General features: G+C 38.1%; 1 protein-coding gene and 1 pseudogene across 5 annotated transcripts in view; one reads left to right on the top strand and one right to left on the bottom strand.

Moving 5' to 3' along the window:
• The window catches only part of NOX3 (NADPH oxidase 3), a 59,095-nt gene extending 42,770 nt beyond the window's left edge, over nucleotides 1-16,325 (top strand). For 2 of the 5 annotated variants that reach the window (XR_013165397.1, XR_013165379.1), the window contains exons 11-15: nucleotides 1,356-1,502; nucleotides 5,426-5,550; nucleotides 11,155-11,220; nucleotides 11,954-12,099; nucleotides 12,880-12,962. Coding sequence is in view for 2 of the 5 variants with exons in the window: in XM_077136116.1 (XP_076992231.1) it covers nucleotides 1,356-1,502; nucleotides 5,426-5,550; nucleotides 16,004-16,130 (399 nt within the window). In the remaining 3 variants the exon portion in view is untranslated. Of the gene's footprint in view, nucleotides 1-501; nucleotides 533-1,355; nucleotides 1,503-5,425; nucleotides 5,551-11,154; nucleotides 11,221-11,953; nucleotides 12,302-12,879; nucleotides 12,963-16,003 lie in introns of those variants that run through there. The other 3 variants (XR_013165391.1, XM_077136113.1, XM_077136116.1) reach the window with 3 other exon arrangements.
• Nucleotides 16,326-23,244: 6,919 nt separating this feature from the next.
• On the bottom strand, nucleotides 23,245-24,372 carry LOC143657618 (glycoprotein-N-acetylgalactosamine 3-beta-galactosyltransferase 1 pseudogene; annotated as a pseudogene).
• Nucleotides 24,373-26,255: the final 1,883 nt, after the last annotated feature.

Here is a 26,255-nt window from a genome sequence, read left to right as displayed (position 1 = left end):
AAACACTGGCCCTGGGATGAATACTGAAAGTTCCTCTCCCAGCAGCAGCTGTCCAACAGATAGGTAGGCTCTGATCCTTGAGAGAAAAGAGCTTACCCTCACTGGCTTTTCCCCTTCCTGACTGTGAACATTATAAATTCATGCAGATACCTGAACAGAACAGGCAAGATATTTGGCCTTGAAATACATTCTCTGACTTTTTCCTCACAAATTTGGTCTGTTAATTAAATCTTATCTATAAGTTGTATTATACGGCTATGAACTTGCAGGCTGGCTGGCAGAGAACAGAAGGCAGGGGACCCGACTGAACATCAGGGAAGGTATTTCTTGATGAGGACACACCAAGCAGACCCTAGAATGGAGACCAGCCACCTCACAGACTTTGTTAAGCTTCAGGGATGTCTCTTTGGGGAAAGGGCCATGAGCGAGTAGTGGGCAGCAGCAGGTAAGAGTGTGAGAAAAATCAGAATAAATGCATCTGTCTTTTGTGATTCCTTCTAGATGCAGTCATCTGAAACTCAAAGCACAAAAAGTAAGCCTTTAGATGATGCAACAGTGGTTCAGTGGCAGAATTCTCGCCTGCCATACCAGAGACCCGGGTTTGATTCCTGGAGCCTGCCCATGCCAAAAAAAAATTACAATTAAAATAACAACAACAAAAAAGAAAAAGCGAAGCCTTTGTTTTAGCAAACCCAGACGACTTCTCATCTTATACTATTCACTAGACACAGAATATTTGCCTCTATTTTTTAAAAAAAAAGATCTCCCAAGACATCATTTCAATATGGCGTTTGACACACAAGCACAGCCACCACCCAGCAGCTATATTGGATGCTGACATGACTGGCTGAGGAGAGATTTCAACCAATGTGGCTTGATTCTGTGATTACCATAATCTCCACTCTCCAGAGGTGGCGGCTGGAGAAGTGGATTAGTGCACAAGCCTTTGGGGTCTCTGGAGAATGGAGTTCAAATCCCGGGCTTAGGTCCTAAGTAAAGATGAAGGGGGTTGGTTCCATGGTTTAACCCCTTTGAGGGTAGGGAAGGGCACAGCTAGTTATGATTATTAATCTTGTTCTGACGAAGCACAGCCAGAAGTGTGCTCATCCAGAGAAACTGGCAGCAGCCCACGGGCTCTGCCTCTCTGAATTCACTCTGGGCTTTTTCAAACACATTGTGCATGTTTTCAAAAGAAATCACAGTGTGGCCATTTGTTCACTGGCAGAGGGAAGCTTGCTATTTTGCAGAAGTGCCCATTTGGGTTCAAATCATTTAAATGGAGATAAAGCAACCTGCTATTAATGACACATTAGGAAAAGAGGGACAAATCTTTCTCTTGCCTTCTTTCTCTACAGGTGTATTTCTACTGGATTTGCCGGGATTCAAGGGCTTTTGAATGGTTTGCTGATCTCTTACTCTCACTGGAAACTCAAATGACCGAGAAAGGGAAAACTCACTTTCTGAGTTATCATATATTTCTTACAGGCTGGGATGAAAATCAGGTACTGATAAGACTCTAAGAATGAGCAGTGTTACCTACCCTGTCTACTTGAACAAAGAGAAGAGGAATAACTTCAATAATGAGCTACATAGTTAACTGGTTGAATGGTAGAATTATTTTTATACATCTTAAAAAGGAAAGGAGAATAAAATAAAACCAGATTAAAAAGAACTGTTCAAATTGTAGCAATAAAGAACTTACAGTTAACCTGCTGAGGAAAAGCAAACAAAATAGATCGGCTAATGGACAACAATCCCAAATTGTGGAAATTCAAGATAAATTATGTCATTAAAAGTTGCATTTGTCATTTTAAGAGTGGCATCAAGTAAATGTGATTGATTGTATCATCTAATTAGGCTCCTAATTGGTTCTAGTTCTATGCTTTGAGTTGCTCAAAGTTAAATTGAAAAAGTTCCCAAATGTTTACATTCAAAATGTTGTATTGTGAGGTATGTGATTTTCCACAGAAATTAATTAGTATGAATAAATAAATATTATGAATGTATGATTCATAGAGAGATTTCGTTCTCTTAAGGAGTTCCTATAAATTGGGTGCATGCATGTTTTTTTCACCTAAGCTCAAGAAGATCTCATGTTTGGCAGGTGTTCTGCAGCATGCTGTAATGTGAAGTGCTAAGATTAGGTTTGCCAAAAATAATGCATACCAAAATGTTGCATTTTTGTAGGATCTCAGTGTTGATACAATTGAATACTGAGTTTTGCATTTTAATTATTTTTTAGCCCTTCAAATATGGGAGTTAGCAGTGAAGTGATTATTAGGTTATGGATGTATATTCTAATCAACACAGCTACTATTAATATTTACTTATAAGAAAATTATGTTATATCAAGGAGATTTGCATTAAGCACTAAATTTACGAATAAATTCTCTCCCTGTCTTTCTCTCTCTCTCTCTCTCTCTCTCTCACACACACACACACACACACACACACACACACACACACACACACACACTGGCCCTCTAGAATATCACTGTCATTTGGCTCTATGCTTCTGTAAATAAGACTTTGCTTGAAATTCCATAGCTAAATGAATTTTTATGGTCTTATTTGCAGTTTTCCTTAAATATCTTATTCCTCTGGGATCATCTGAAGTATAGATTTCTTGGGAACTAGGCTTGAAACATTTTAATAAATTAAGTAGTGTTAATTATATTTTCCAAACAAACATTTTCCTTATTCAAATGGGATTTTTGACTAGTGATCCATTTGGTGAAATGCAGAAACAGCTTTCACGTTTTGCTTTCTGGTACTGTGTTCGCCCTTCTGCTTCTAAAGTGAATTGGTCCCAAGTGACCACCTGGGCATTCCCAGCATTTAGGAGCTGTGAGACTGAGGTTCTGGTTGATTTTGTGAGAACACAACCCAGCCCCACCCGATCGCTGCCCCTTCCAAGACTACACTACAAAGCATATTTTTGTAAATATGTAAGTAAATTAAACGTGTTCTTAAATTTTTGCCATGACATATCAGAAATACCTTAGACTCCCAAACTTCAGGCAGGAAATCACTCATGTAAGCAGTTAATTTCTTACTGCCAGTAAGGAATCAAGAGGCTCTTTTAGAAATAGCCAATTTTTAAACTGAATTCAACCACCTCGAAGTGGCAGAAGGACAAGAACAGAAGGAACAGATGGGAGAGGTATTATGGAGGGCAGATCAGCAGAGTTTGCTGATTAATTGAACACTGGACTGAGAAATGTGGAACAAATATAATTCCGAACGTTGGAACAATCAGTGCTTGGTAACGCGGCTGTAGCATGAATATAAGTGGCTAGTGAAACCTTTTTTCTCTTAATTAAATGCTGAAACTTCTTACTTTAAGGTCCTTCCCAACCCAATGCTAACCCACTTGCTCTGTCCCGCCACCCACTATTTCCCTCTGTGTGCCCGACCTTCCACATGATGGGTGTTTTCTCAGCGTGCTGTGCGCTTCCATGACTCCATGTCTTAGCGCATGTTGTTCTCTCTTCCTGATGCCACTTGAACATCTTCCGCCCTTCCCCCACTGCCTGCTGTGGGAAATTATTCTTTCAAACCCAATACAGGGCAGGCCACGGTGGCTCAATGACAGAGTTCTCGCCTACTATGCCGGAGACCGGGTTCGATTCCTGGTGCTTGCCCATGCAAAAAAAGAAAAAAAACCCAGTGCCATAAGGCCCTCCCCAGTTGTCTTACAATGACTTGGGACTTTGCCTTTGCTCCAGAGCACTTTGTGTCTATTCTGCTAGAGAAAATCATGGTCTGATTCATATGACAGTAGTTTCCCCTTCACTAGAGTTCAAGTTCTTCCTGAGGCTGAGACCTTATCTCTTTCCTCTTTCCACCCCTCAGTTTCTAGCCCACCACCTGCCTAGAGTAGTCACTCAAGAATTGTGTGTGCAAGTAAATTGATGTCATAAATAATTTGAGAAGTGGGATGCTTCATTTCTATCTAGGATCATCAGTTTGAAGTAACAATAAGAATTCCACCTTAACAATCTGTAATGGGAAGTTTGAAGTACAGGATTTAGGCAAAAAGATGAGTGTCTGGGAGAGAAACTTTGGATTCATCTTTGTAGATTATACTAAAGGGGGCCGTGAAAATGGAAGCTCTTTGAGGAGCAGAGATGCATAGGAGTTTCAGGGAGCTGAGACAAGGATTTTAGAGGGTAGCTACATTTTAAGATAGAAGAATATGATTTAAAATACAACAACTCTGTTTCTTCCTTGAATCAAAAGATGTGTCAGAGAGAAGTAGAATAACCAGGATTTCCTAATGCAGATAGAACCAAGAAGAAGCATGTTCAGCTAAGAATAAAAGAGGGCCACTAAATAGGGTTGTTCTTGGAAAGGGTCTGACTGATACTCTTACCTCTTCACTCCTCCTCTGCCCACAGCTGAAGCCAGCTGACTACATAACACTAAGCAATCCTAATGTTACACAAGAGAGTTGTGGGCATGCAATACTGCCACCCTAAATTTAAGCCTAGTGCAATGCTGACCTCGTGTTCCAGATCTGTTAATAAGACTTCTGCCAGTTTCCAAGCAGTCCTCAACCACCACCTCAGTTCTTATGCCTGAATCCTTGTCTCTCTTTTGGAGCTTCAGTTTCTATCTTGATAAACTTCCTAAGATGAAAGTCCTGTCCTATTCTTACCATTTTCCCTACTTTATACTTGCATAGAGTCTTGGTTCTTAAACTCTCTTGCAACTGTAGCCTTTAATCTGAAGTCAGACTTGCTGATGGTAATTTTCATGCAGACTGGATTTCTGAGATTGAAATCCACTATGGTCGACCAGCTTGTTGGGGTACATGCCACCTCCCCCAAACTGGTTGCTTTCCCCGACTGGTGACAAGGACAACTGGGGCAGACAAGTTCACAGGGGAGACCTGGGAGTCTAGCAGTGTTGTTTTCCAGACTGATAAGTAGCAGGAGGAGTCAGAGGGTAAGAGCAAACCTAGCCCCGAAGGGTAAAACCCAGGCACTGTTAAAGCTGGAAGTGCCCTTTTCACATCCCCATGTTTTAACATGCAGTGAATGGGGACTGTAGGTAAAGATTCTTTTTGAGAGTTAAGACAAAAAAAGGGGGGGAGGTAGTTTAGCACATGCTTTCCCTTAGCTATATCATTCTTTAAAAAATATGTCTATATTCTTTCTAGAGAGATGTCAGTGTATATCTACTATGTATAAGACACTTTTTTTCCAATAAAGCTCAAGGCAGGGTACAAAGATAAATAAGGAATAATGCCCGCCCTACAGGGCAGAATCGGTGATATCTGATGATAATGGTAAGCATTTCCAGCACTGTGAAAGCATTTTTGCATTAAATCTACATATGAGTATTCACTTCATCCTTTATTTAGTAGAAGGTGCCTATTTATTTTTCCAAATGTCTTCTGACACCACGGTTTTTACTTTAGGCTGGTCACATAGCTTTACACTGGGATGAAAATACCGACGTGATTACAGGCCTAAAGCAGAAAACCTTCTATGGAAGACCGAACTGGAACAACGAGTTCAGGCAGATAGCCTACAATCACCCCAGGTAAGCAAGCTTGCTTTCCTCTGCCTGCCTGTGAGCCTCCCTGGGGAAACCCAAGTTGCTGCTGAAATGGAAAGCTATTGGGCTCTAAGTGGTTAATCTGCAGTACTGGGCCTTTCGTGTAGAGATACAAGATTTACCTTAGAAAAGATGGTCGCTGTTTATTTTAGGACCACAAACCTCCACTTGGTGGGCATATAACCAGTTTACTGGCCTAGGACCTCTGTCAGTTATCTATTAAGTTGAAAATTTTCACTTATCTTCCCTTTCAAGACGGTATTTCTTAAACTACATTTATCTTCAAGAAGTCTTTGGTGAATACAGTGGATATCTAATTACCCAACTGGATTATTCACTTACGCCCAACTGTGAACTGTATCTAGCATGGCTAGCCAAAGCAGACAGAAAATGTTGTCATACCAAGTAGGGACTTAGGATGGTGGTGAAGCCCCAGAGCCTAGCTCTGTCATTAGCACTGGTTTACCACTAGCAGGTTATTTAACCTTTCAATGACTCGGCTTTCTTCTCTGTAAACTGCAAAAAATAATAGTGCTAGGGTTGTATGAGTTTTAGATCAGTTAAAACTTATAAAATGCCTAAAATAGCGGTTTGTACAGAGTAAGTGCTCAGTAAATGTGAGCTACTGTCAACATCTTCATCACTGTCATTATTTTCATTATAAACAAAAAAGCCAGAGGATGAAGAGCACTGGCTCAGGAACTATAAGACAGACATGACTCTGAACCTCCTTTTTCTGGAAGTTTCAGGTTGTGCAACCTCATGCAAGGTAGCTTATAAAATGTGGATAATAATATCTATTTACAGTGTCATTTGCATAATTAAATAATATGTAGCATATTGAAGAGCTTGGGAAAGTGTTAAGGCACAATGCAAAGAGTTGTCATGGTTATGTATTTATTTATTTATTTTGGCATGAGCAGGTACCAGGAATCGAACCTGGGTCTCCAGCATGGCAGGCGAGAACTCTGCCACTGTGCCAACGTTGCCCACCCTGTCCTTGTTATTACACAGCCTGTAAATCCTGAGTCAGTCTAAATCATCTATGGCCCTTGAGCATCAGCGTGTTCCAATATTGTCCTCTTTTAAAGAATACTTTCCATGTTTGAGTAAAAGACTAAAGGAAGTATGGGAGTATGCCATGTGGACTTCTGGGGAAGAGCAGAGGGCAGCTTGTGCTAATTAAGGCCTATGGCAACAGACACTATTTGTGCACAACCCAAAGGCCAGTGAGGTTGGAACAGAGAGGATGAAAGGGACAACAGCCAAATGAGAGAGCTGGAGAGGTAATAGGGCAGGGAGGAGGAGGAGGTATGGATATTCTAGGTCATTCTCAGACTTTGGATTTTACTTTGAGAAGTGGAGCCACTTTAAAGTTTGAACAGAAGAGTGATCTGATTTATTTTTAGGAGGATCTCCCTGGACACTGCAAGAGGACAGCATTTAGCATGTAAGGGGCCTAAGGCAGAGGCAGAGAGTTAGTCAGGAGGTAGCCATGGCAGTGGCTTGGATTAGAGGGACAGCAGTGGAGGTGGTAAGAAGTTGGATTTTAGATATTTTGGAAGGTAGAGCTGACACAACTTGCTGATGGGCTGGATTGTCCAAGGCGGAATGGTCTCACCATTCACTAATAAGAGGATGATGGTAAAAGCAGCAGGCTGTAAGAAGAGAAATCAGGAGCTCAACTTTTTGACATGGTCAGCTTGAAATGCCTTTTATTCATCCATATGGAGTTATCCAGTAGGCAGATGAATACATGAGTTGGGAGTTCAGAGAAGGTCAGGTAGGAGACACCCACTTGGGCGCTGTCGGCTTAAAAAACTGTGTTTAGAGCCATGAAACTGGGTAAGTGACCAAAACCGGGTAGATAATTTTGAGAACCACTGTATTTGTAGGACAGAGAAATATATTCTTTAGTTTCAGGTTACAGTGTTTAATATATATTAATCATGTCTATGTTATCAATAATGGCATTTAGTCTTCTATGCTCTGACCTTTAATCTGTCCACTTCATCATTGTTGAACCATAAAGAGTAAACTGTTTCTAACTACTTCTCTATCTCCTGTGATTTCCCTTCTGTCTTGCCATCTCTTCCCTCAGTTCTTGCATTTCTGCTTTCTGTTCTTCCTTCAAAGATATTACTGCTTCATTCAATTTTTTGTAGTTTCCAAGTATTTCTCTTGCCCCATGCAATACTTTTCTAGTGAGTATTTTTCAGCCTTTGGTCAATTTGGCTGCTCCTTTTTTACATTTTTTTAAAAATATTCCCTTTGTGCCAGAAATACACCATTTTGCTTTTTATTAATTGTCCTTGAATTTGTTAGACTTCTGGACCAGGTATTTGAAGGTTTGGGGAGGAGGGAGGTACAGGAGTAGTGACTGAGTAGCCTTCTGGGTTGGATGAGTTCATCCAATTCCAGTAGCCTCTTTCCATGTGAGTTCACTCTGACTTATACTGTAAGACCCGTCAGATCCTCTCAACACCTTGTGCCCCAGAAACCTGCCCAAGAAGCCTTGAACCCAAAACAGGAGTGTTCACTGAGGAGCCTCCAGACTCCTGACCACACCACACCCAGCATCAACCCAGCAGAGAGGCACTTTGAAAGGGTGCTCATGGGGACTCACTCCCATCCTTGAGTCATTCTTGAAGTCAAAGGTTTACAAGTGCAAAGCCCAAGAAAAGCTTACCCTCCACTCCAGGGGTAGAGAAGGGAATGAATGGATCAACTTCCCAATTTTAGAGTCTCTCTTTAGTCCTACAGGGGCTCGGCTTCAGATGCCCTATAAGAGCCGGCCAATCACCATGGCAGTTGGTCCCTGAGATTCTCCAGGCACCATTTCCTGAAACTAACTTGCTCTATTTTGCCCCATTTTACTCTGACTGACACTTTGCCTATAATATTTTCCTGACTCTCCACTTAACTCTCTAGACATGGTGCTTTGAACCTTCCCTGGCGTATGGAGTCTCAAAAGCTGATTGCACTAGGTTTTGTACACAACACCCATTCCTTCTTGGTTCGGGATCACTTCTAGAATCCCAGGTTCCCCTACGCTATGAAAGCTACTACCCTCAAATCATACTCCACTTGCCCAGAGATAGAGACAAGGTACTTTTGTCTGTGGCATCTGTCAGAAGAGTATAGGTAGAAAACAAAACATAAAAAGCTCATAATGTCACAGCCGGGTTTATTTGATTGCCATTTTCTTCTTTTGGAAACAGAGTACATCCATTTGATAAATGTTTCACACTCAGTTTTCCATTATTGTGGAATGAAATGCCCCACTTTGCAGGCTTGAGTCACAGACACATGGATCCCAGTTTGAAGTGCTCATACATAGTACCACTGTTTATTCTGATTGTCCCCGATTGACATTACACATTGTATGTGTTTATTTTCATTACATATGAAATTTGCAGCCCGGTGGGAAAGGCCTTTCAAACCAAACCATTTAATTATCTCCCTTCCCTCAGAAAGGTATGAGCCAGGAACATGGAGTGTCGAGAGAACCAAATGTAGATCTGAGCTTGTACAAATTCTGCCCAGAAAATTCTGTTGCACAGCACTGAGAAGTGAATCTGTCCAGTTTTCACAGAGAGTGAGGAGTAAGGAACAGTTTTAAGGTGGAGGGACCGCCCAGCTGCCACATGGCCTGTTGCCCAGGTGAAGACTACACGTACCCCTTTTCAGAAGCCATAGTCAAAACTAAGTCCATAAATACACTCAAAGCCTGATATAATTTTTCAACACAGATGCTCCGTCAACTTTTCTCCCTGTTATGTGACTTCATCTCTTCCAGAGTAGATGAAGGCCCAAGGTTTGGCTCTCACTGAATCAAACTTCTTCAGCCAACTTTCCAGCCCCAAATTTGAAAGTGGCGTGTTTAATATCCTTAGGATTTTAAGCATGACAACTTGTTATATAGCTTAGTGTATCAGTATAATCAGTATAGGGCACATACAGCCAAAGGTGAATTATTGGCTTATCCTTGGAATTTCAGATCTCTGGGAAAAGGAATGTCAACAGTGAAGAGCTCGGTGCCACCTTCCGAAAGACTTTTTAAAATGATCCCTTTCAAATAATTTTCTTTTCTGCTTTGGAGAAAAGGAGATTTATGTTTAATGAAGCTTTTAATGAAGAAATCTCAGAAAGAGAATGCCAATAAAATCTAATTTTTAAACAAGAAAATCTAATATTGAGAAGTATTTCAATACCCTGGCCTTTGTCCAGATATAAATGAAGCACACAATCCAATTACTGTTCTGCACAAAGGACAAAGTCACATTAATTTTCCTCAAGATGGTTATTAAAAAGATAAACAGTATGATTTCCCCTTATTACATCAAGGGGATGTTTGTTCCCAAACCTACTTGGCTATATAAGAGAGGTCTGTCTTATCATTAGCTCATATCTCTTGGCAAAGATGAGTTAGAAGGAATTGGTGGATTTGTTAGTGACTCAGAAAAGGTTCTTTGTTCTTGAGAGTCTTTGAAGTAGGCTCTCAACTATTTCTATTCATCAGTGCGAAGTCAAGGATTCTTAGAACTCACTCTTTTAACAACATTTACCTGCTCACTAAAGCGGGAGTTTGTTCTTGTTCTAAGAAGGAGTTAAATAAAAAGAATAAAGCGGAAGAGGGAAAAGGCATTTCTTATAGAACTTGAAAAACAGCACCAAAAAATAAAGCTTGAAGGGAGCAGATCAAAGAGAATAATGCAAATTATAAAGCAACCAGGAAATTGCAAAATAACAGTAATAGAGAAACAAATGGACGGACACCAAAATGAATACAAATAAGGAAAAGGGAAGAAAAAAATAAAAATAGATCAAAGACTGAAAAATAGGAAATAGGGAAGTGGATTCTGGTTTTTTTTTGCTTGTTTGTTTGCACTTGATTTTGGTAATTGTATCATCTGTATTACAAAAATACAAGTATAGTTTAAGAAAATGATCAGCAAATAATAAACGGATGTGTAAAAAGTAAGTCTTTTATTGATATACCCAAACTCATATGCATGTGACAATTGTAGCATATTTCTTAAGTGAGACAAGCACAGAGAAGTATTTTAAGTACAAAAACAGTAGAAATCATTCTTCTAATTAAAATATCGTGGGTTAATTAAATACATTCTTTGACATCCATGTCTTACCAATCTATAGAAATGTGTAATTCTTACAGAAATTGAAGCTGGTTTTTTTTTTTTGGAAACTTTCTCAATATGTTCCCAAGCTTTAAACAAATGTTCAAAAAATAGGGAAGCACGTCCAAGAAGGTAGACAGAATGAAAATAAATATATCTTTGTCACATCTAGCTTACTTTTTTGATAAACACACATTGTGCATATACTCAGCCTTCTGGATTTGTGGATCAGTTGTTTTTAATTAGTTGAATACAATGATTTTCCATAGGATTTATATCTTTCATCTTATGTTTTAGATAATATTTATAGATTCCACTTTTGACTTATCTACTAATAACTTCATGGTGACTAGTAGGTGTAAAACTTTAAGCAATTAATTACCATAAAAATGTTGAAGATTTGGCCATTTTTCATAAGTTCAATAGCAGCGTTTATTTTATCTTGCAGGGAAAAAATAAAGAACAGAAGAGTACTGACATTTGTTAGAACAGTCCAACCCAATGATTAAGAAAGGTACCGGCTTACCACATGACTGGGGGCTTCTAATCCATATTGTGTGGATGTTTGTTAGCCCACCCATTGTTTTCAGAAATGAAAAATACTTTTATACTAAACTGAGTAAATGTGACCATCTGGATCCACATTTGCTTGTTGCACACACCCTTCAATTCTCATTTGTACATACATATGTGCAAAATGTTTTTAAATGATATTAAGAAGTTAGCAAGCTGATTAGAGCGTACAGGGCCCTCTATCTAACTGGATATCCTAAGCCTTCATTGTATGACTAAAATATTCAAGATACTCAAAGAAATAGACTTACGTGGAAATCCAACCCATGCAAAATGACAGCTCCATGAGAGCCAGTTATCATATACATATGACTGAGATTTTATTTTTGCATATTTAAATAAGTACCCTTCTACCAGTTCCCATCCAGGTTACAATCAAGCGAAAATACAATGAAAATTATTTGCATTACTCCGTTTGTGGTAGGGGGTATTAGGGAGGTGGGTAAGCACAAAACAGACTTATCATTGCACTGTTGAAGTCTCTCTGGTGGTATTATCTATCAGATTCTTAATTATGGCAAAATACCAGACTACTTATTGAGTGAGGGTGTATATTTTAGTGTTCAATGTGAGAAAGGGAGATTTGGTGAAAAATGGCACTAATTTCTCCTGAGTTTCAAAGCTACAAGTCAATCACTAAGATTTTTCTCTCCTATTCCACTTGACCCATGCAGCTCAGAGCCTAGCAGAGTGACCAGAATTTTGTAAATGGAAGGAGAATGGAAAGGAAGAGGAAGCTGGGACAAGAGTCCTAATAATACAGCTCTGGTTGTCAAAGAAACCAGAGTTGATGGGAACTGGGAAAGAGAGTGTCACAATGGTGAGCATTTAGGGATGTCTATAGCTCCTAATGGACCACTGAGTAATTAGGACACAGAAAAAAGTAATGTAGCAGGCTGCTATGAATTGATTGGGAGATAAGTTTAAAAAAGCAAAAACGGCCAACACAACTATCATCTGTGGATATGAAGAAGAAGGTGCTATACAAAGTATAATTATGCAATGAATCATTTTGAGGCATTTCTGGGAAAAAATTCACTTGGAAAGATTAACCAAATGTTGTGTCCATTGTCCGATACATAGTCTTTTGCTCTTGTTGTCTTTTTGCTAAGCCCCCTAACTCCATGGGAAGCTCCTGTTTATCGATTTTATTTGCAGAATCCACTCGGGGTATGAAGTAATTTGATTTTTTTTTAAATGGGGTTTAGGATCTGCCCCTACAGGGTTATAACTTACCACGTGTAAAAGCCAACGCATGAAAGCAAGCATACAATTTAAAGAGGGAAGGGCTCAAGGCGGTGGAACCTGCGGACAGCGAAGTGGTAGGGTAACTCCCAGTTGCACCCACATTCCCTTATAGCTGCTGGATGGAAATCTCCTGGTGGGTGATATTTGGATGCCCTTCATGTGTGACATCGCTGAACTGTTTTCAAAAATGCATCACCTCCCCCAGAGAAAAGCACAATAGTTATTTGGCAAAGAGAGGTGTGGGTGGGGAAGGAGAATTGTTTTTGTTTATCAAGGCTAAAAAAAAATGCTGTTAGTGTACTTAATCATCTTTGCAGCCTGTGTAAAATTTCCCTTTTTTCATCGAATTCAGCAGCCCAAACTGATCATTGCCATGAATGTCTCCTTAATCCAGCTCCTAGTGCAAGTGGACAGCTCTGCAGCTTTTGGACTGTAAGCTGAAAAAATAATAACTTGGGTTTTTAGACTTCTTTTGCGGAGAATCTTTTTTTATTATTATTCTAAGCAATCATGGGTAATTAAACTTTATAGAAGAATTTTTTTCTTTACCAATCCCAATAGGTAGCACTTGTCCAGTGGCTCATAAAAGAAAAAGAAAAGGAAAAAAAAAAAAAAACCCTGCTGCATCTGTGCTTTAACCACTAGGGGAGGACACTTGGCTCTGTGGTTCACAGTATGTGTTCATGACGAGAAATCTCTGTACTTGGAATCGTAAATGCTGAGGAGGATAAGCAAGGCAAGCAAGCAAATGCACGTGTGGAGCCAGTGGTGCCCAGAGAGCAAAATAGACAATGCATGACACCATTTGGTGATGGCATAACCATGACAATTATGGGCCCTGAGTGCAGAAAAGTGTGTACTGAGCTGTGTGGCGTAAATCACCACATCTTCAAAAGAGGCCTGGCAGATGTGGACTGCTGGGGCCACCAGTGGAACACCTTTGAAATGAAGCTTAAAGGCAGAGCATTAAAGAGCATCCTCAGTTCTGCAAAAAGTTTGTATGGCTGCAAATCAAAGGAGAGACTTAGCCTGTTAGGAATGGACCAGTGGGCAATCTCTTTAGTGACACCTACTCTAATGGAAAAATGTCACCACCCATGAGAGCATCTTTGAAAAGAGATGCAAAGAGATCTCAGCACCAGACACAAAGCAAAGTTGTGACTCCTCTCTGGGAAGGGTCTTGCCTAACCCAGCTAACATCATTCAAAATGCATCAGTTCTGAGTTAAAAAAAATATGGTGATGATACCATTAAGTCTGTAATCATCTCTGAACTGACACCCACATCATATCTCCTGTTCAGCTTCCAGGAACAGTAGACATCACGTGTGGTAACAATGTCAGCTCACAAGTGCCAAGAGTTCACCATGAACCAGGCACAGGGCTCAAAGGCATATCTGCACTGCCTTGTCTCATCTCCCAGGGATTCTAGGAGCTCAGTACTAGAATCCTCCCCATTTTTATAGAAGGGGAAACAGGGGATTTGCGAAAATAGTAACGAACCCAAAGTTACCCAGCAATAAAGGGATGAAACAAGGACACTCTTAACTACGGCTTTATATCACCCCCATAAACACCTGAAAATTGCTTCATTTAAGTTATGAACTCATATTACTTAGTGGAAATATTTTCTGAAGAAGCACTTTCTGGAATTTAGCCATGAGAATATTATCTTTAAAAATAGCACACATACATTCTAAACATGTCTTTTGCAAATGAAGCGGCTTGAAAATTCCCTTTGAAGTTAGAATTTGAGCTAGGATTGAGCCATTAATTTCTATCACGGTCCTGGGAGCAGTCTGTTTTGTTTAATAAAAAAAATCCTACATGTCATTAAAATATGGATATGATGTATGGAAGAAAACCATGTTAATACATAAGCTAAAAAGAACAAGGCTATATAGATACTTCTCAACCCAAGCCAAGTATGAAGAAAAAGGAGATGTCAGGGTCTTGCCTTAAGGTCTGAAGAATTTCTCTAAAATGGTGTTTCTCAAACTGTGGCTCACCAATCCCTCTGACTCATCATCATCTGGGGTCCTTATTAAAAATGCGTTCTTTATGAAGTTCTGATTCATGCAACCACCCAGATAAACCTTGTAACATTATTCTAAGTGAAATAAGTCAGACACAAAAGGACAAATAGTGCATGATTCCATTTATAGGAATTATTTAGAATCAGCAAATTAATAGAGACAGAAAGTAGAATGGAGGTTAGCAGGAGTGGAAATGAGGAGTAAGAGGGGGAAATGGAGAGTTATTGTCTAATGGATACAGAGTTCCTGAATTGTACACTTAAAAATGGTTGAAATGGCAAATTTTATGTTATAAATATGTTGCCACAATATAAAAAAAGAGACAACATTGGAAGGAACTTTTTTTTTTTAATGAATTCCTTAGATTAGAGCCTGGGAATCTGCTTTTTAATGATCTGCCTAGATGAGTTTATGCATCCAGGGTTTGAGAACTTCTTACCTAAACTAGAGCAACTGAGTTTGTATAGAGATTAGGAAATTGTTATAAGGAATAGTAAAATTCAAGAGAAGGGAGATTGTGGTCTCTATAAGGCCCTGTAGAGATTGACTCATTCCAGTTTACAGAGACAAATGGAACGAAACCAAGATGCAGTGTTTATATATAAGCAGAACAGGTGGTCATGGTTGCAAGGGATTTTAGAAGCCCTGAGACAGGCACTAATGCAAATATATCTCATTAATACAGTTTCCAAAACATCATGATTAGAGATAATCACATTTGGTGACTACATTTGAAAAAAAAATTTTTTTTCCCTTTCCAACTCTTCCTGTTGGCTTTCTTTGAAAATGAAAGTATTTCCAAGAGGAGAAACAGACTTAGTAACTATTAATTTAGCATAAAATTTTTTATTTATGAAAAAGCAAGGTTGAACAGGATGTTAGTAGTAGCCAACCCTTATAAAACCCTTTCAAGTGCATTACCTCATTTTGCTTTCAAAAACACATATCACATCCTTGTTTTATATGTGCAGACTGAGCTCCAGCATCTTACCCAAAACCACACAAATAGTAGCAGAACTGCTTAACCATTCTTCTACAAACTTTTATTGACTACAACCATGTGTAAGACAGAACAGGTTCCTGCCTTCAATAAGCTTACATTCTAGTCCTGGATCCCTGAGGACTCTAATCTAGAGTCTGGCCAAAACTCCAGGCTCTAGCGTCATCATATCCCAGTTCCCTGCTCAGTCTTCCTCCAGCCTCAACCAAGTTGGATCCACTTGCCTGTGCAATGCAGTGCATAACAGCACTCCCAGAACCGAGTGAGAGAGCATGGTACTCAAAGTTAGAAAAGGGAATCAATGAAGAGAGGATGGGGATGGGGAAAACAAAAATCAAAACCCACAACCATCCCCTTCTCCAATAATTCTGTAATTCTTTCTTGGCCTCTGGCTAGCCTTGCCTCTGTGTAACACTCTTCTTGTTCTTATCCCTACTGCAGCTGCAACATTGGCGTGTTCTTCTGTGGGCCCAAGGCTCTCTCAAAGATACTTCAAAAGATGTGCCGCTTATATTCATCAGCTGACCCCAGGGGTGTTCATTTTTATTACAACAGAGAAAGCTTCTAGACATCATAGGTAAAATCCATGTATTGCAAAAGTGGCTGTGCTCATTTAGGCAGGGGTCAGAAAGCTTTTTCTGTAAAGGACCAGATCATAAATATTTTCAACTTGCAGGCCATGTGGTCACCTTTACAACTACTCAACTTTGCCGTAATAGAGGAAAGCAGCTGCAAACAATACACAAGCAAATGCTGCAACTGTATTCCAATAACACTTTTTTTATGGACACTGAAATCTAATTTCAAGTCATTTTTATGTGTCCTGAAATGCTCTTCATTTGATTTTTTTCAACAATGTAAAAGTGTAAAACTCATTCTTTGTTCGTTGTCTATCCGATAGCTAGATTGGCCTATGGGTGTAGTTATTGACCCTTACAGTTGGTCACCTTTCCCAAACTTGAATTCATGCTTAACTTGACATCAAACCCGAAGATTCATATTACTACATGTCTCCTGGTCTGTTTTAGAAGTCATTTCAAATTTTCACCATCTGCCTTATATCCAAACCTGATCTTTTCTGCATTAAACCTAAGCTACTTAAGCTTCTCTGTGAGGTCTTTTCAGCCTCTATAGATGTGGGAAATCACCAAGGGAAGTTATCTTTCACAAAATCTTTCATATACTTGAAGATGATAATAAAATCATCCCTTAGCTATCCTTTTCTAGCCCAAACAATACTAAATTCCTAACCTTTCAGCCTAGGATGTATATTCTAGCCCTTCAATCATTCTTTTTACTCTTCTTCAAATCCACTTTCATTTCTTCACATCCTTTGAAAATGTCTCGACTAAACTGAAACATCATGTTCTAATAAAAGCATGACCAGCACTGAGTAGAAAAGTGTTTTTCTTAATATCTTGTGTGTCATATCCTTTTCAATACAGCTAAATCCTATGCTTGCCTTTTAGTTTCTTTCCTTCCTTTCTTCCATCTTTCCATTTTTCTTTTTAATGCTCTTTTTTTTTTGGCATGGGCAGCCTCCTGGAATTGAATCCAGGTCTCCTGCATGGCAGGCGAGAATTCTGCCACTGAGCCACCACTGTACTGCCATCTAACGCTCTTTTAACAAGTACTTTTTAATCACTGTCACATTATGGTCTATGGTCATCTTGACATTTATACCAAACCCAACTTCTGCCCCATGAACATAATGGAAATTCCTATCCTATATTTTCATCCTATTATGATTTTATACACCCATTGAGTCCATCTTTCCTTAGCATGCAGTTCTTTGACCCACAGTAGTCCTCATAGCTGCTAGTTTTCTCTACTAGTATTGATTATTATTATTACTATTATTATTATTATTATTTTTACATAAGCAGGCACTGGGAATTGAACCCAGGTTTCCAACATGGCAGGCGAGAACTCTGCCTGCTGAGCCAACGTGGCCCACCCTGACTAATTTTTCAGAATTTTCCTTTCTAAAATCTCAAGGTTGTTTTGAAGTTTAGTCCCACCTATCAACGCTACTACTTAAGTCAGTAATATCTGTAGGTCTAATTAGTGATTTCTTAAATCTTCTTTTCAGAATTTTAATCAAGATATTAAATCCAAAGAACTACATCACGAATCCTTACAACTGCTTCTTAATATAAGCACCAGTTGGAAATGATCTAATGATAACCAGTCTTTGAGAATGGTACATCATCATCATACTTTCTTAGATTATAAATAGTATGTCATATACAAAAGAACAAAAACATTTTTGCTGAAATTAAAATAGGCTATGTTTTTCAGATGCTTCTTGTCTTTGTGGAGTGTCATTCAATTGTGAAATTAAATTGATTTGATATGATCTGTTCTTACAAAGTCAAGCAGCCAATTAAGCTCTTCCAGGTATTTATAAATTACAAATCGATAATGCCTTTAAATTTATCATCAGATGTTAATGTTAATTTTGTGCCTTCTAGGGTAAATTCTTAAACTGACCTGGAAAAAAAGCTTGGGCATTTTCCATGATGTTTAAAAAATGATTGTTGCTAACTCTGCATTGAAATTTCGCTAAGTATGGTCGATGCATATCATTCAAACTCCACTAACTTTATGTATTTATTTTCCCATTTAAGTTTGATTCATCCTTCACAACTAGAACCTTCTGTAGTCAACAGTTTAATATCTAATCTTTACTTTAGCAGGAAAATTAAATAGATTAAAAGACTCTTAATTGTAGGCAACTATTACTATTCCTTTCCTGTCTATTTGAACATGAAATATACTCTTTGTCATCTAATTGTTTCTAATAAATTAAAATATATTTGGTCTTAAAAAAAGATTTGGTCATTTTTTTTTACCTTTATTTGTGTCCTTTTTTATTCTTCCCTACACACTATGTAGAATCCATAGAATCTGGCCTATTCAGATAGAAAAAATACAGCAATCAGTAGATGTCTTAATGAAGAAATAGCAAATAGAAAAATGTGGATTTTAAAAAAGGAACAATTCAAAACAGATACAAAAATATATCAAACCCATAAATGGGTTTAATAAGAATTGTGTAAGATGATTTGATAAATGAGCAAACATTTATAAAGAGATATTTTTAAATGAATAGAAATAACATGTTCCTAAATAGGAATATTAAACATTATAAAAGTAGCCATCTTTCAAAATTATTTAATAGATTAACTGGAATTCTAATCAAACATTAAATTTCCATTAAAATATTTTGAAATGATAGATATTCTCAAGTTCATCCAGGATAACATGTAGGAAAGAGAGAAACAAAAAAATGTGAAAAAAAGAATAAAGGAAAGAAGGAAGATGATTAGAGAGAAAGAAAAATAATGAAAAAGGGAGGGAAGGAAAGTTAAGGGAGGTGAAGGGAAGAGATGGGAGAGTAAACAAAGTAAAGGAACCAGCAACTTCCCTGTGAAAGAGAGGACCTTAAAGCAACCAGAGAGACAAATGAACAATAAAACTGATAGTTAACCCACAACAGAGCAATAGAGACCACATGATAATGAGATAATAACTTCATAGTGCTGAAGGAACATAACAATCAAATGAGAATTTTGTATCCAGTGAAATTATTCAAAGAAGAAGCAAAATACATTTTCAAACAAAATACACTGGAAATGTACCTCCCTTACTGAAACAACTACAAAAAGATATACCTGAAGGAGGAGGACATTTAATCAATGGGATTCAATAAGCAATGGGATGCAAAGAAATTGGAAAAGAGCTGGTCAAAATCTGGGCATTGAGTATAAAAGGAAATAAATGACATATCAGAAAGAATCAAAATAAAATAAGTAAAACAAATTCTGGAGAACGATAATGTGGAGGTCAGAAGGATGACACTGGAATGAAGTCATTCCAAGGCCCTCACATTGTTGAGGAGGATGTGAGACATGCTGATTAAACAGAGCCTTTGTTAAGTCTTGTATGATTCTTAAAATGCTGAGGGATAACTTTAACTGGATTCACTGCTCATAACCAATCCTTTTAACCCAGCTTCTCTACTTCTGTTTTTACGGTGCTTTAACTGCTAATTTGTTGCATTGTCAAGCAGTATGTTGTAAGAAGGCTCCTCAGCGCTTTATTTCCTGAATTCATTTCATGCTTGAAAGTGTCTCTTTTTTAAGTCAACTGACATTTGGTTGTATATATTCTTGGACCATATTCTCTTCCCCTCAGAATTTTGTAGACAGCATTTTTTGTCATTGAATATTACTGTGGAGAAGTTTGAGCCCAACTTCATCCAGTCCCCTTTGCAAGTGAATTATGTTTTCTGCCTAGATGCATAAATAGTTCTTTATCTTTGAAGTTAATAAATTTTGGTACTGAATGTTCCATATAAAATTTTCTTCTATTATATGTATGGTCTTTATTTTTTCATGGGCAGGCACCAGGAATCGAACCCTGAGTCCTTGATTCTCATCTTTGTTTGACTCCCTATTTCAAAAACATCAGTTTTCTTTTTTCTATTGTATTAGTTTTTCTAATTACTTTAATGTCCTTGTCTCTTTAATCTGCATTTATGTTTGTTTTCTTCTATTTTATTTCTGGCCCACAATGTCTTTTCTGAAAACCTTGGAGTGAGATATTGTTTCAATTTGCTAAAGCTGCCAGAATGCAATATACCAGAAATTGGTTGGCTTTTACAATGGGGATGTATTACTTTACAAATGTACAGTTCTAAGGCCATGAAAATCAAATTAAGTCATCAAGAAGAAGATACCTTCTCTGAGAAAAGACTGCTGGCATCTGGGGTTCCTCTGTCACATGGGAAGGCATATGGCTGGCATCTCCTGGACATTTGTTCCTGGATTCCATTGATTTCAGCTCTGATTCCAGTGGCTTTTTCTCTGAGCATCTATGAATCCTTTTTTAGCATCTCCAGGGTTTTTCTCTCTAAGCTTGTGCACTCTCATTCACTCTCTCATTCCTCTTCTCTCTCTCTCATAAAGGACTTCAGTAAAGAATTAAGGCCCACCCACCTTGAATGGGCTGGGCCATATCTCAACTGAAGCAACCTAATCAGAAGTCCCATCCACGATAGGTCTGCACCCACAAGAATAGATTAAAAGAACATGGCCTTTTTGAGGGTATATAACATCTCCAAACTACCATACTCCACCCTCCGGACTTCAAAAAGACATGTTCTTTCCATATGCAAAATACATTCATACCATCACAATATCACAAAAGTTTAAATCATCTCAGTAACAAAAAAATAGATACAAAGTCTTATCATAATCAGTTACAGGTATGGTTGGTCCTAAGGCAAAATCCTCCTCTGGCTGTGGACTGTGAAATTTAGACCAAGTTATCTGCTTCCAATATACAAAGGAGGGACAGTCATAGCCTAAATGTTCTCATTTCCATAGGAAAAAAAATGGAAAGAATACAGGGGTCATAGGATCCAAACAGTTCTGAAAATCTGCAGGATATATTTCATTAGATTTTTTTAAATTCCAAGTATGATTTTATTAATGCACTTTAGGACAAGTGCCGTTCATATGCCACCTTTTTCTAGAAGAAATAATGTTAATTATAAATAATCATAGAGAAATTTTCATTAGACAAACTGTGTTTGTGTGTGTGTGTGTGTGTGTGTGTGTGTACGGGGAAGGGATGGTTGTTTCTTTATGTCATATTGCAAATACAAATTCACATCTTGAGTTTACAAACAACACTGAGCAACAATTTTTTCTTCTAACATTTTCTTTAAGGCAGATCTTTCTAGCATCATGTTTATTGCTAGCACGGCTCAGTGTAGTTTTAGCAAATTTAACTATTTTAATTTCTCAGAGACAACAACACATGTGGACAGAAACTGGCAACAAAATCTCTTTTCTAGTCCCTTCACCTGGCCAACATTTTAAAAGCACCTATTATATATACATATATATATATGACTGTATCAAAAACACATTTTAACAGACTTTATAGTTCATTACAGCTTCAGTTTACAGTCATTCATATGAAAGATTTCTGATATGGAATGTTCTTTAGAAAAAAAATCCACACTGAGATTCCAGTATAAAAAATGCAGAAGTCCTTCTTAGGTGCAATGTCAGATATTTTACCTCTGTTCATTCATGCTTTTTATTTCAACAGTTTCCTAATTTTATTTTTGGATCATTAACTTTTTAATTAAATTTTTAGTTTTTTAAAATATAACAACAAACAAATGCAAACATTCTTAACTTATGATCATTCCGTTCAACATATATAATCAGTAATTCATAATATCATCACATAGTTGCATATTCATCATCATAATCATTTCTTAGAACATTTGCATCAATTCAGAAAAAGAAATAAAAAGACAACAGAAAAAAATTCATACATACCATACCCCTTACCCCTTCCTTTCATTGATCACAAGCATTTCAATCTAAATTTATTTTAACATTTGTTCCCCCTATTACTTATTTTTATACCATGTGTTTTGCTCATCTGTTGATAAGGTAGATAAAAGGAGCATCAGACACAAGGTTTTCACAATGACACAGTCACAGTGTGAAAGCTATATCATTATACAGTCATCGTCAAGAAACCTGGCTACTGGAACACAGCTCTACATCTTCAGGCGGTTCCCTCCAGCCTCTCCACTACATCTTGAACAACATGGTGATATCTACTTAATACGTAAGAAAAACCTCCAGGATAACCTCTCAACTCTGTTTGGAATCTCTCAGCCATTGACACTTTATTTTTTCTCATTTTGCTCTTCCCCCTTTTGGTCGAGAAGATTTTCTCAATCCCTTGATGCTGAGTCTCAGCTCATTCTAAAATTTCTTTCCCACATTGCCAGGAAGGTCCACACCCCTGGGAGTCATGTCCCACATAGACAGGGGGAGGACAGTGAATTTGCTTGTTGTGTTGGCTGGAGAGAGAGGCCACATCTGAGCAACAAAAGAGGGTCTCTTGGGGGTGACTTTTAGGCCTAATTTTTAGTAGGCTTGACCTATTCTTTGTTGAGTTAAGTTTCATATAAATAAACCCCAAGATTGGGGGCTCAGCCTATTGCTTTGATTGTTCCCACTGACTGCTTGTGAGAATATCAAGAATTCAACTTGGGGAGGTTGAATTTTCCCCCTTTCTCACCATTCTCCAAAGGGGACTTTGCAAATACTTTTTTATTCACTGTTCAAATCACTCAGGGATTTATTGGGGCATCACGCTGGACAAACCAACAAAATCTCATGTCCTACTCAAGGTTCCATGTACTTATGGTGTTCAGTTAAGCTTTCTACATAAGTTATATTAGGAAACGCACTAGTCAAAATATAAATTTTGTACCAAATAAATATTTTTTGCTTTGGTCTCACATATAAGGTAAAATTTTAAAATACTAATTACCATCTATTTTCAACACCCTGCAGTAATGACATTCCCTTGTTCTTCCTCATGCAAAAACATTTTAAAAATTTGTACATTTAGTCACTATCATTATATACTCTAGGCATTCCTAGATTATATCATCTCAGTTTTTATCGCCTATCTTTCTGATTTCATTTTTCCCCCAGCCCTCCTCCCTCTATCATTCTCACATTCAGCTTCATTCAGTATTTTAACATAATTGTATTACAGTTAGATAATATTGTGTTATCCATTTCTGAGTTTTTACAATCGGTCTTGTTGCACAATCTGTATCCCTTCAGCTCCAATTACCCAATACTATTTCTACAGAGACCATCAGGAGATGGATCATCAGTTTTGTATATTTTATTTATTTCCTTTAGTATATTCTCAGGTAAGGCAGGTTGATATCTATATAAATAATGATATGGGTGAAGATAATAAATGAGGTATTTTAATTCATGCATAATTAGAGGGTCAACATAATGAAAAGAAATTGCAAGATCAGAACAGTATTTGGGACCTTCTACAAGAGGATAATATTTATAATTCCAGTACCAAAAGGTTTAGGGTAGATAACCTTTGATTAAGCAGTATCTGGTATAAAGGGATGAAAAGTTTCTTTTCCACTGGTATCTCTGGTATCTCCTGCTTCTACGTTTGTAATTTCCATTTATCTCCCTAGGGCTAAGTTGTCAACGGAGGAACTATGTGTACATTTGTCCATTTTAAATGCGTCAACAAATCTCTTCAAAGCTTCCTCGCTCAATACATACCCTGCTCCTCCACTCATGTAGGTCTGTTTTAAATAGGGCTTAAATATTTTCCCAAAGTAAATGGGTTTTTCAGGGTCATATTTTGAAATAATTCATCTCAAGTTGTCTAGTATGACATATGCATTATTATCAGCTTCCATAAACCAATCAGCATCTTCTAAACAATGGTCCTAAACATACTAAAAGCTTTTATTGTTTTCCAGTGTAGTTGGTCTCTGTCTTCTTTAGTTTTTAATCCCACAGTAGGGAAGGCTTTATTTTCTTCTGAAGTCTTAAGCAAGACTTTATTACAGTGTTGGACCCAGGCATCCTTGACATGTTTGGCTTTATTTTATAAATTTTGAAGTCCTGTTATAACCCAGAAATGAATTTTAACCTTTTGATAGAGTTTTTCAGCAATGTCTGTGTCCCCATCTTTTTGTTGATTGGCATCTGCATTGAAGTACATCTGTCTTTTTAGATGATCCTGTCCATTATCATCTGAATGTCTAGCATTAGGATCATTATGAAGAATTTTAGGCTGAGTATCACTTTACTCCTTCAACAAACTACTAAATAGATGAGAACATTAAAAAAAAATCTGATTGCTGATCCACAGAGGAAGATTAAAAAACTCAGCCAAGATTTAGAAGCCATTTCCCAAAAGTATTTTTCTGACATCAGCAGTAGCTCCTTCTCACCTCTCCTGGAGGGTGGAAAGGGGGATGACACAGGGTCTGCGACTATCCCTCCTCTCAATGGTTACAGAAATGACTCAGGGCCACTAACTGAGGCCACCTGCTGCCACCAAGACCATTCCTGGGCAGCAGCAGCAACCGAAATGGACCTTGAGAGCATGCCCATGTGCTCACTCTACTTCATTAGATCTTAAGGTCTGAAAGTCATCTATAAAATGATGTTTTATCCTTTAGGCTTGTGAGCAGCAGTCCTATCCTTTCCAAGGGCTTCAGCAGCAGCCCTGCTCTCTCCAAACACTGGGGTGAGGGCTCCAACATCTCCAAGCATTGGGGATACCGCCATGTTCTCAGCCCCACCCTCTACAAACATCTTGGGTGGCAATTGGACATTCTTCCATCTCCAGAGTACAGACTCACCCCTCTCCAAACAGTGAGGCTCTGGTCAGGCTCTCTCTGATCCCTGGGGGATGTGCTCCACCCTTTCTGAGGCCTGGGGTGACAGCATTCTTCTTGAACAACAGGGGAGTCAATCTCCCCTCACTTCTCCAGGCACCTGAGAGCCCTGCAATGGCAGCACTCCTCCTGAACAAGGCGGTGGAAGGCCAACCCTCTGCAAACTCCCGGGGAAGCTCACCCTTTCCAAATGCATGGCTGGATCTGCTCTACTAGCCCAAGGTTTCTTTGCTCCAAACCTCAGGTTCCATGGTTCCACCTTTGAAATTGTTTTTCTTTCAGTTTGTCCCTTTTTTGTCCCTTGTAGTCCAGACTGGCAGTGATTCCATTTATCTACAATAAACCTGTAGGTTTTGCATGCAGCAAACAAGGATCCCAACTGTCAGACAATATGGCTTTCCACATACCTTTCCTGGATAACTCCATTTCCAATCTTGACTTGTGCTAAAATGTCTGCTGGTTCTATGTTAGGCTAAATCCTCACATGGAGCACTATTCTCTGGAGACTCATTTTTCAAAAGCTCAAAATTTACCAAAATATCAAATTCTGGTCTCTTTGTACCAAAGGGTTCAGTTCTCAGCTTATACCTTTTATCTTGCATTTTACTATAAGCTGCAAGGAGAAGCCAGACTACATTTTCCACATTTAGTTTGGAAATTCATCAGTGAAATATTCCAGCTCAGCACTTTCAACATCTATCTTCTGCATCAGGACTCAATTTTGCCAAATTCTCTACCACTTTAGAACAAGGGTCCCCTTTCTTCCAGTTTGCAACAACACAAATAACATTTTGTCTCAGTCCTTATCAGAAGTACCATTTGTGCCCATATTTTACCAACAGTCTCTTCAAAGTAGTCTAGGCTTTTTCTGTCAAACTGCTCAAAATTCTTCCAGAATCTTTCCCTTAACCATTTACAAAGCTGTTCCAGCATTTTTGGTACTTGCAAATCACAGCACTTCCTTTATATGTTTTCAAATTCAAAATGACTCCATATTTTAGAAAAGAGTAAATGCATATTTTGTATATTGCATAGCACTGTCTGGACAGCACCTGGGAAACAAAAGCATCAATTTTTTTTCAATGAAAGCCATAAATATGAATATTCAAACTAAATGGGATAAACAAAGATTTTAAATAACCTCACATTTGTTTAGACCAGGTTGTGCTACCAAATGAGCTACCAAAAAATTCCCAGTTTTCATAGTTTTTTGTGTTTGGGAATTGTAGAATAGGGAGGGATTATCGACTTACAATTGAGTTTTCAGTAATAACTATTCTATTCCTTGTTGTTTATGATGCTTTTATTAGTTCTATAAAGTGTTGTTTTGAACCTTTGCTGGCAACATCCCTTCTGATCTCATTCTGTATTTTTACGATTTTGTCTTTTTTCTTTGTCATGTTAAATTAATAT

This window comes from Tamandua tetradactyla, chromosome 2 (genome assembly GCF_023851605.1).
Source record: "Tamandua tetradactyla isolate mTamTet1 chromosome 2, mTamTet1.pri, whole genome shotgun sequence".
Lineage (NCBI taxonomy): Eukaryota > Metazoa > Chordata > Mammalia > Pilosa > Myrmecophagidae > Tamandua > Tamandua tetradactyla.
This window is presented reverse-complemented; position numbering and strand designations above follow the sequence as displayed.